This window comes from Thunnus albacares, chromosome 3, assembly GCF_914725855.1.
Source record: "Thunnus albacares chromosome 3, fThuAlb1.1, whole genome shotgun sequence".
Taxonomy (NCBI): domain Eukaryota; kingdom Metazoa; phylum Chordata; class Actinopteri; order Scombriformes; family Scombridae; genus Thunnus; species Thunnus albacares.
In genome coordinates this window covers 5,355,810-5,365,766 of record NC_058108.1, presented here as the reverse complement: position 1 = coordinate 5,365,766, position 9,957 = coordinate 5,355,810, and the positions used below count along the sequence as shown (strand labels likewise).

The following is a 9,957-nucleotide window of genomic DNA, read 5'->3' as shown; positions in this document are numbered from 1 at the left end:
AGTAGATATGATCAGGAGAGACAAAAAACTAAAAATCTGAAGCTTGAATTCAAGATTTAAATACATTAATAAGTATGCATTATAATCAGTAATAATCAGTAAATATAGCTATTCCTCTTTAGAGATTCATTATACCATGCATAGATACAAGACTGCAGCAAAACAAAAGAGAACCTAGACTGTTACCAAAGTCAACAATAATACAAAACTACATAGATCAACACCAACATAAGATATTAATATTTACAGATGGTTCAAAAGAACTGGAAACAGGGCACACAGTTGCTGCATTCTTCATCCCTCAGTATGAGGTAGCAGAGACAAAAAGAGCATCAGACCATCTTTCAGTGTGCACAGTTGAATTACTGTGAATATTGTTAGTATTACAATAGGTGGAAGGAAATAACCAAAGCAGTGTCATAATCGCTCCTGATAGCTTATCAGCGCTTTCAAGCATTAAGTCTGGAAAGTCAGTCATGCAGGCAGGATGTCGTGTATGAAATCTTTCATGTGCTACTCAGACTGCATTACAGAGGATGAGATGTCTCCTTCCTTTGGGTTCCTGCCCATGTAGGGGTGCAAGGAAATGAGATGGTAGACGTATTGGCTCATCATTAAACTACATTTAACTATCATTAAAACTACAGTTAATTGACATACAAATGTCATTAAGTAAAGCAGAGGTTAAAACTATTATAGGAGTTATATACGCAAAACTTGGCAGGAATATTGGGACTTAACTGACACGGGAAGACATCTTTACAGTATTCAAAAGCATGTTGGCCTTGGTGGAATACGGGGAGGGAGCCCAAAGGAATAGGTAGTTATTACCTGTTTACAAATAGGACATACAGGTTTAAATCAAACACTCCATAGAATAGGCGAGCACCCTACTGGATTATATATACGCTGTAATAAACTAGAAACTGTCAAACATGTACTGATAGAGTGCAACAGGTATGATGAAGAAAGAAGGGAATTAATATCGGTACTGAGGTGAAAAACACAGTATTACATCGGGGAATCTGCTGAGTAAGACATCATGGAAAGTACTAAATTTTCTAATTAATTACTTAAGAGTAACAGGAATAAATCTGCCAATCTGCTTGTTCACCCTCCAGTCCAGTAGGTGGCGGTAGTGCAACTGAAACTTCGCAGTCATAGAAGTAGAAGAAGAATGTGGCGGAAGCATGCAGCTGACACTTTTGTAACAGTTCACAGCTGCACTTTGTATGAAGCAGAGCAGCAACATGACTCGTCTGCGGTGAAGTTACGTTTATTTCTATGAGGTGGTCGCTGCTTTATGGGGCAGCATGGAGCCGTCAGAGTCAGAGGGGGTGCACGCTGCTGGCCCCGGTCCAGAACAGAGTCCCAAACCCGAACTTTCTGCAGCGATGCGGGCTAAAATCGAGAGGAACCGGCAGCGAGCGTTGATGCTCCGACAAGCCCGACTAGCGAGCCGACCTTTGTCCGCAGTGGAGGGCGCAACATCGGCCAAAGTCTCCAAGATCATCGACTCTGGTGCCGGGTTTTTCATCGAGGAAGAGGAGGGTGGAGAGGAAGAGCAGAGGGCCAGGAAAGTGGTGCATCAACCAGGTGTGTATGCGTGTGTGTTTGTGTGTGTGTGTGTGTTTGTTTGTTTGTGTGTGTGTCCATGCATGTTTATTTACATGTGTGTGTTTCATTTGCAGCTCCAGTGATAGAACCAGACTACCTGTTGTGTGATGAGTGTCAAAAACCCTTCATGGACTCCTACCTGAGCAACAGCTTTGACCTGTGTGTATGTGACAACTGCAGGTAGGCTACACACACACACACACACACACACACACACACACACACACACACACACACACACACACACAACAATGACAATGTATCATGTCATTATGTAAGAATCTGCTCAGAGGTATTGTGTTTTATGGTATTTATCAGTTTCAGAAAAATCTTTACCAACACATCGTGTTACATATAGCATGTAACAGGATAATATGCATGAAGTCCTGTGTCTTATAATTTGAAAAATTAAAAATAGACTCCATGTCAAACATGTAATTTTCTTGTCATTTTTGTAGTATAGTTATGTTTAATCAGAAAGTCTATTTTACCAACTTTTACTTTTATTTTTTGTTTTAATTCTTTTTCTGTTATCGTGCCCTTTCTCCTCTGATTTTTTCCAATATTTTGTCATCAAATGACTGAAAGTTGATCAGAACGATATACAGTATAAACATCTTTCCCTCTCAGAGAGGACAAGGAGAAGCACAAGCTGATCTCCCGAACTGAAGCCAAGCAGCAGTACCTGCTGAAGGACTGTGACCTGGACAAAAGAGAGCCTCCACTCAGGTTTATACTGAAGAAAAACCCTCACAACCCCCGCTGGGGGGACATGAAGCTCTACCTCAAACTACAGGTACTGACTGCAAGACATCAACTATGAAGGAGTTTGTGGTCAAATATATTTTCCCATATTGACTAATGTTGATGTTTAGTTTTCATTGTGATCTTAAACAACACTTTTATTTTAAGAAATTTTATGTAGCTGCATATAAACACTGAACTGTGCAAGAATGGCTTCGAAGTTACAACTGTGGTAAATAAATACAAGTTAGCTTAGATACATTTACACTTCACTAAAAGATAAAATGCATGAGTATAATCTATGATTTGTTAACATTTAACTATGTTTATTATGAAAATCACGTACCAAGAATCTTTTCGAATGCAGCGTTTATTATAAAAGACATTTTTATTACAGTGTAGTTTTAGAACTGATTTATTAATCATTCCTTATGATTAATAAAGCATCACCCCTTTTCCTCAATGCACCGATCACAGCTAAGTTCAGTCACAATCTTCCCATTCTAAGCACTTCACCTGCAAAGTGCCGACATTTATGCAATACTTGAAAAACAATAAAATCACTGATAGTGTGAATGGTATTTGTTAAATTTCAACAAACTATTTGTTGGTGGCTAAAAGGTACAGACGTGGCCTTATCGTTGACAGAAAGTTGTCCAACATAGTAACACTAACTAGGGGGAGAGGGGTGCTTTGCATTAGTCAATTGCATCACAATCAAATGTGTGGAATTAATGACAGTATTGACACAGCATGGGAAGGTGTTTTCGCAATGTTGCTGTACAAATAATGAATTACTCCTCATCAAGGGTGTACTGGGAAAGAAATTCAGTCCTGGATGCTCGGCCAGTGATGCACATGCATGCAGCACACTCTCATGCACACAGGCACACAGAGGAGGCCAGTAAAGAGACAGACAAGGTCGATAAAACCATATTTTTTGACAGCTCACCTGGATTTGTCCTGGTATGATGATTGCCAGTATACCACTGCCCCTCATGCTTTTTTCTCGGCCCTTGAATGCTCTATTGAGTCTATCTATGTTGTATTTGTGTTAACCCAAGGTGGAGAAGAGATGTATGGAGGTGTGGGGGTCAGAGGAGGCACTGGAGGAGGCCAGAGAGACGAGAGAAGAGAACAGAGAGGTGCAGAAACAGAAACGCTTCAACAAGAAAGTCAAAGGTTACTTTCCAGTCAATTTCCTTTGGAGTAAAGTCATCACATAATATCACTCAATCTACTGTGTGCTAAGTAGAATTCGTATGGAGCCTGGATCTGTCTTTCATTAATATATATATGTGTGTGTGCGTGTATCAGAGCTGCGCAGAGCGGTGAGGAGCAGTATGTGGACCAAAGACACCAGCGTTCACCAACATCAGTACGGACCAGAGGAGGTGGTGGATCCGGAGGAGGACCTCTACAAGAAAACCTGCACCACCTGTGGACATGAACTCACCTATGAGAAGATGTAGACACACACACACACACACACACTTTCACTGTTACACACTTCACTGGGAGAATATCTTTGGTGCTTCTTCTTCTTTACACCTTTCACAAGCTGTCTCTCCTCCCAGTAATACTATTTTTCTTGTTTTGTTTTTCTGTTGGTATTTATTACTTTTTCTAGCTCATTAATAAAAAAACTCAATTTTTTTCCCCGTGAAGATTTCTATCTTTGTCTTTGTGATCACACACAGTTAGAAAACATACTGGAAACACCCTTCCTGCGTGACACACAGACTTCTCTATGTCAGTAGTAATTTCTATTTAAAACAGAAAACTATATTTTTAGCAATTACTAGAATAGATAAATAAATAACTAAAACTTACAGAAGCATTTGGTCGACTTTCTGGATACAAAATCAGTTGCAGTAAAAGTGAGATTATCCCTGTTAACCACCTTGGCTGTGCACCCTTTGTCTGGAAACCTCAAGTTATGAAGTACCTCGGAATAAATATCAGATCTCCAATTAGCAAAATACTTGACTCTGGTGTCGGGTCAATGGGTCATACAGAACGTACTGTAGAATCTCTGCCATCACCTCTTTTTGGTCGCTCGTCTCTAGCAGGCCTTCCTCCGAGCCCATCAGCAATAAATTATTTTCTTTATTATCCACATCTTTGGTAAGTTCTTTAATAACTTTCTATCAGTGCTGCGCTGGTCCTCCAGTTCCCCTATTTGTGTCTCAGCGTTGCTCATCCTATTCAAGACAAACCAGGTGTCTTTTTTTCTAGACTTAAATGGGTTTTTAATACTATTGATTTGGGTCAAAAGCTGTTGCGCGCCAGGCTGGCGGTTCTCCTGATGGGCTGTTACACCAGACGTTCATTCAACAATATACCTTGCTGGTGTGTTTAAATGCAGGTGTTTTATAATGGAAGCAGTATTTTAGCGCGTTAGGTCTGTAGTTGTGAGAGGCAGTAGCACTCCATTCATGTAACACAATCAAGGACATTTTGCCGGTTGTCGCTTCATTCTTCATTCCAGGTCATTCTGTTTGGAAAAGGATTAGTGTTTGAAGAGGTGTTTGTTACAGAGGATACCAGACTAGCTGCACGATCCGTCTCTTAGTTCTGTGCTCAAAGTATAAAAGTTCAACTAAACTGAGATCTGTCACTGGACGAATAAGTACCAGTGCATACATGTCTTAGTTTGGTCTGAAGATGCTGGGAAATGGTTCAGACATGTGATTTAAGACTTTGATACCGTTCGTATCAGCTGTAAGAAAAAACTGGCTGTCAAAGTCCAGATGTTCACTATATAACTACATAACTGATGATAATGAACATGTGATGTCGGTTTGCTCAGGAAGTAAATAGATCATTTCTCAATGACTCGAAGACTTTAATGAGATTGAAAGTGTTTTTATAATTGTAATATGAATTTGTTTGTCATGTAAAAATGATATAACGTTCTGTCACATTAAAGTTTTGATTATTTAGTTTTGGGTCACTTTCATTTAAACACAATTTTCCAATTAATGTGTGTATAATATTTAACATCTCAGGGGACGATGCAGGAGAGGCATCATTTTACTGCATGTTACTTATTTACTAATAGAAAATAGTTTCTTTCGAGGATTTTAAAGTTAGAATTTAGCTGTTTCATAACTTGTGGTCAGACCTATAGTACTTTATTTAGATTTATTATAAATACATGTTCTTAAAATCTTCTCACCTAGGTTTCGCATTGCTATTTTGTACAAGCTGCAGAGTAAATTATAAATCAATTCATATATTTTAACATGAAGCCATGTCTCTGTCTTATTTATCTCATTTGTAGAGTTGATGTGTTGTGTGTTAAAGGATTTGGCTCCTGGGATACCCACTATTTCTTCATAACTTTAAATATGAATGACTATATAAGCAACAGTCAAAGTTAAAGTTTGGAAAAAAAACATCTTTAGTTATTATTTATTAATAATTTACACTTAAATGTGCTTCATCAGGACGTTGTGGGTGTTGTTTGATCAGATTTAACACAACCACCACAGACAAAATGGACAGAAATCGCTCATGAAATAACCAAAACTGTTCCAACTTCAGCAGAAATGTGTGAGGACATGTAGGACCATTGATCAGACAGCTGATTGAGAGCTAAAACATTTAGGTGAATAAGTACCAAACTGTTTAAAAGCATGCCTTTTGAATTATATTTCAATCTATGGTAATCTCTTTGTAATGTCCTAAATCATGTATTACTTGTTCTTTGTCTTCTGTGCTGTAAGATAGCAAAGTAATTGAATGTCTCCACAAGAGCCAGTACACTAATTAGACCTGAAACAGTGGTGAGACTGTTTCATCAAATGCTATCTCCAAGATCAAGAATGAACTTTCAACTTAATGTTTATACCGACATGGAAAAAGTTTGAACATTGACAACTAAATGGCTACTGAACAGCCTCTGCTGCGGGCATGTGATATAGTCTAAAGCTGAAATGGACCTTATGGTGAGATTTTTTTTTTGTCAGGTATGTTTCCAAGGTCAAGAATGAACTCAATCTCAATTTAATTTATTTTTATTAAATTCAAGACAGTGAAGCAGAATAAAAAATGTGATGATAGTGATGATGATAAATAGTTTTAAAATTGTACATCTAGCACTTTTTAAAGGTCCACATCCTGGCAGTTGAGACGGCTGTAAACTCCAGCAGTCTCCAGCTTGTAGAAAACATCACAGTGTAATTCATTGTCCCCTGACATGTCAACAGAGACAATAGTGAACATCTCATGTTGAGGAATCAGTACTTCATCCTCATCTGAGTCAAACTCTGAATAGAACTTGAGGTAGGCGCCGAAACACGTCTTTATCTCAAAGCAGGTCTTCCGTCCGAACTGCCGCAGGTCTTTGTTGAGGGAGCTGGAGGCGAATGAGCCGAACCGGATGGTTTGTCCAGGTTCCCCAATGAAGAGCAACTTGCTTCTCCGGTAGGCTGTGTAACAGTTCCTTTGGTTGAGTTTCAGGAGCCGGATGGCGTCAGACAGCAGGAAGTGCAGGGCATGGAATTCAAACGAGGTCTTATAGGAAGCCTTCCCCTTGCGGACTGCTCGATTGAAGTCATCATAGGCCCCTGCTGTGTAAGAACAAAGGGCCCTAAAGTGATTCCAGGACAGCGGGTCATAGACGTCCATATTCCTCATGGCTTTAAGGGCGCACAGTTTTGTGTGCGTGGAGTGCAGACCCTCCCTGGTCCTCCTTGGCAGGTAGTGACGTTTCACCTTGATGAGCATCTTCTGGGAGCAACCGTAATACATGTCATCGACAGAGTCCACAGACATGCTCAGAGGGATTCTGACGAGTTTGGACAGACTTAAGGTGAGATGCTCTAATCCACCAGGTGCCTTCAGTGAAGTATTTGTGTTTTTCTGCATGGTGACCTGGATGGAGACATTCTGAGCCTTTGCTGGATCCTCAGAGGTGACAGCTGGGTCCACTATAGCCGTTTGAGCGAACGCTGTCTCAGCAACCAACTGTAGAAAAATAGGTTGTGCAGTTGAGAGACAGGACTCAAAAAGTGCAGTTTTCTAATACATTCAACAATAACAGAGCTAGTTTTAATGAAAGAAGAAAAAACTGTCAAATCTGCACAAAGCACAGTAAACGTTAGCGTAAAAATGCACCTGTCTCATACGTCTAAATCATGAAGCGGAGCTGCAAAAGAAGCCAGGACACTGAGATCATGTCATCTGTATTTCTTTCTGTAAATTTGGAGTTTATGTTCTATAATGAAAAGCTAACATTGGGTTTTAAGGCTACTTCCAGTTATTCTTACACCCAGCAGAGTTAAATTTGACTACTTTTAGGCCAGCAACATACTATAATTGTTTTTTTTTCATGAGTTTGAAGAAGGTTTTCAAATAAAATCTAAATGACTTAGACCTTCACGTTACAAAATCAAATTTAGAGACAATATCATTGAACTGACTAAATAAATCTGGTGTTGATACAAAACAAGATAGTAAGCATGTGTATGCTGTGAGCAGTATCACATTTCAAATTTTGGGGGTATTTCAGATAGTTATTCATTGCTGCTCTTGAAACCACAGAACCAACGAGGCTTCAGCATGAGTCATTTCAGATAATTGATATGTTTTACTATTCAGGATCACTATGAAATCATTTTTTACCTTATAATTCCATTAATTTACCCATTAATAAAGATGAAATTAAGGTATTTATTAATGAGGTTTTAAGGGGATAATTAATGGATTAATAAATTGCACTGAGTTGCATTGAGTTAAGGGTAAAAACCCTTTGAAATGGATAAAAAAAAACACAGAAACTATCCCTTCCTGTATAGCTTATGCCTTAAATATCTAATTTACAGGATTTTTTTTTTTACCCCAAAACCCATGAAAACCACCGCTGAATTCCCCCCTTAATTAGAAAATGCCAAGTTTGCTATGATTTAAGGGGTAAATTAAGGAGTAGTTAATGGTATCTTAAGGGATTCTTCTTGTTTCATGGTAGATCCAAATTTTTTTTTTCACAAGGTGGTGAAATATTGTAACATCACTGTTGCTTATGTTTCTGTATGTATGTTATCTTACCGTCTTTGCACTCAGTGGCCTCGTCGTTATACAGAGGCAGAAGAACACAGTAAGAATCAACATGTTATCCTTAAACATGATGGATGATACCTAATTGTAGTAAAAAAAAAAAGAAAAGAAAAATTAGTACATGGTTATTTTTTTGTTAAAATGGCTATTAAACTAAAAATCACAGCCTTTTTTTTTAAGTGATTTGGCCCAATTACAAATCTATAAAATGCAGATTTTTCCTTTTTAAATCACTCATTATCACTGACTTATATTGCACTCAAAGTAAAAAATCATCAACTGAAGAATATAAAGTTGTTCAGCACATTAAATCATCATCATCCTCTTTGATCTTACCAGACAACAGTGCAGCAGGAACTGTAACTGTCAGAGCCGGTGAGGTCCTGAGTCTGGACGATGTCAGTCGTCTTATATCAGAGCTGGTGTGTCAAGAACGTGCAGAACATGTCAGATGGTAAAAACCAACTTCCTGTCAGTTGAAACCTCAATCTTTTTGTTTCACACCATGGATTTCCCTAGATTTTTTTTTTAGGCAGCCAACGAGAGATTTTTCTGCTGACAATGTCAATTCTGAAAGATGGAAGTTGCAAAGCTAAAGGGTCAGTCCACCCAAAACACAAAAATACATCTCTTACCTCATAGTTTTGCTTTTCCTCAACAGGTCGTTTGTCAAAAAAAAATGTGATATTAAATAGGCACTATGAAAACTGCTGACAGTGTGATCTCACTAGAAGTTCATGAGAAAATATATTTGCTGGACAGCCATTAAAGAGGCGACGAATCTCAGCTAAAGTATCAAAAAGACTTTCACACATTGACTAATTTATCATGTTGCTCATTCAGTAGATAAATTACTGTCAGATATAAAAGTAGTCAGTCAGAAATGAGTAGTCTGATATTAACATACATGAAAGCTGGCAAACTTTTTATTGTACACAAAATATTAAATTGCAAGTGAACCATGGTTTTTGAATATGACCTCATTTTGTGAGAAGCAGAGCCAGTTTCAGTGGCCATGAGTAAGCACCAAGATGCCAAAATTATCATTTCTCTTGGAAGTGGGGTTTCCATTTTAGTCAAACTGAAAGTTAAACCCAATTTAAGATTTAACTGGAAATCACCACTGTGGTGAAATGCGTGTCAACTAGTAACACTGTTTGGGAAGTCCTATAGAACGCTCACTCCACTTTTCATCTTCCAATTTTATGTCATCTCAGTAAAGAGATAAATTAAATGCATCTTAGTATTTCATTTAGCTTCAAGTAATTAGGCCAGTTCAGTTATCTTGCACTGGTAGAAGATCCAACTGGAAATGTTTATTCAATTTTAGTTTTTTCAGTGATCAGTTTACTGCTAACCAAGCTAGTCATTATTCCAACTGAGGCCAATGTGTTGCTATATGAAAATTAAACTACAGTTACTCTCAATTGTTATGCATTTTGCCTTTAGTCATGCAGATTTTATGTTTTGATAGTGTCCTTGTTACTGCAAACATTCATCTCTACCTTTTCTCAAATTGTGGTTTATGGTAGC

The 9,957-nt window shown here is 38.3% G+C and overlaps 2 protein-coding genes across 2 annotated transcripts; one reads left to right on the top strand and one right to left on the bottom strand.

Annotated features, from left to right (window-relative positions):
• The first annotated feature begins 1,165 nt into the window (after window positions 1-1,165).
• Window positions 1,166-4,017, top strand: xpa (xeroderma pigmentosum, complementation group A). Its single transcript, XM_044347136.1, has 5 exons — window positions 1,166-1,596; window positions 1,692-1,797; window positions 2,248-2,413; window positions 3,426-3,543; window positions 3,679-4,017. Exons 1-5 carry the CDS (start codon window positions 1,314-1,316, stop codon window positions 3,831-3,833), a joined length of 828 nt encoding a protein of 275 aa, XP_044203071.1. The 5' UTR covers window positions 1,166-1,313; the 3' UTR covers window positions 3,834-4,017.
• Window positions 4,018-6,440: 2,423 nt separating this feature from the next.
• LOC122979314 (NAD(P)(+)--arginine ADP-ribosyltransferase 2-like) lies at window positions 6,441-8,942 on the bottom strand. Its single transcript, XM_044346670.1, has 3 exons — window positions 8,761-8,942; window positions 8,416-8,505; window positions 6,441-7,335 (listed from the first exon to the last, which is right to left on the bottom strand). The coding sequence occupies exons 2-3, from the start codon at window positions 8,491-8,493 to the stop codon at window positions 6,472-6,474; spliced, it is 942 nt and encodes a 313-aa protein (XP_044202605.1). The 5' UTR covers window positions 8,494-8,505; window positions 8,761-8,942; the 3' UTR covers window positions 6,441-6,471.
• Window positions 8,943-9,957: the final 1,015 nt, after the last annotated feature.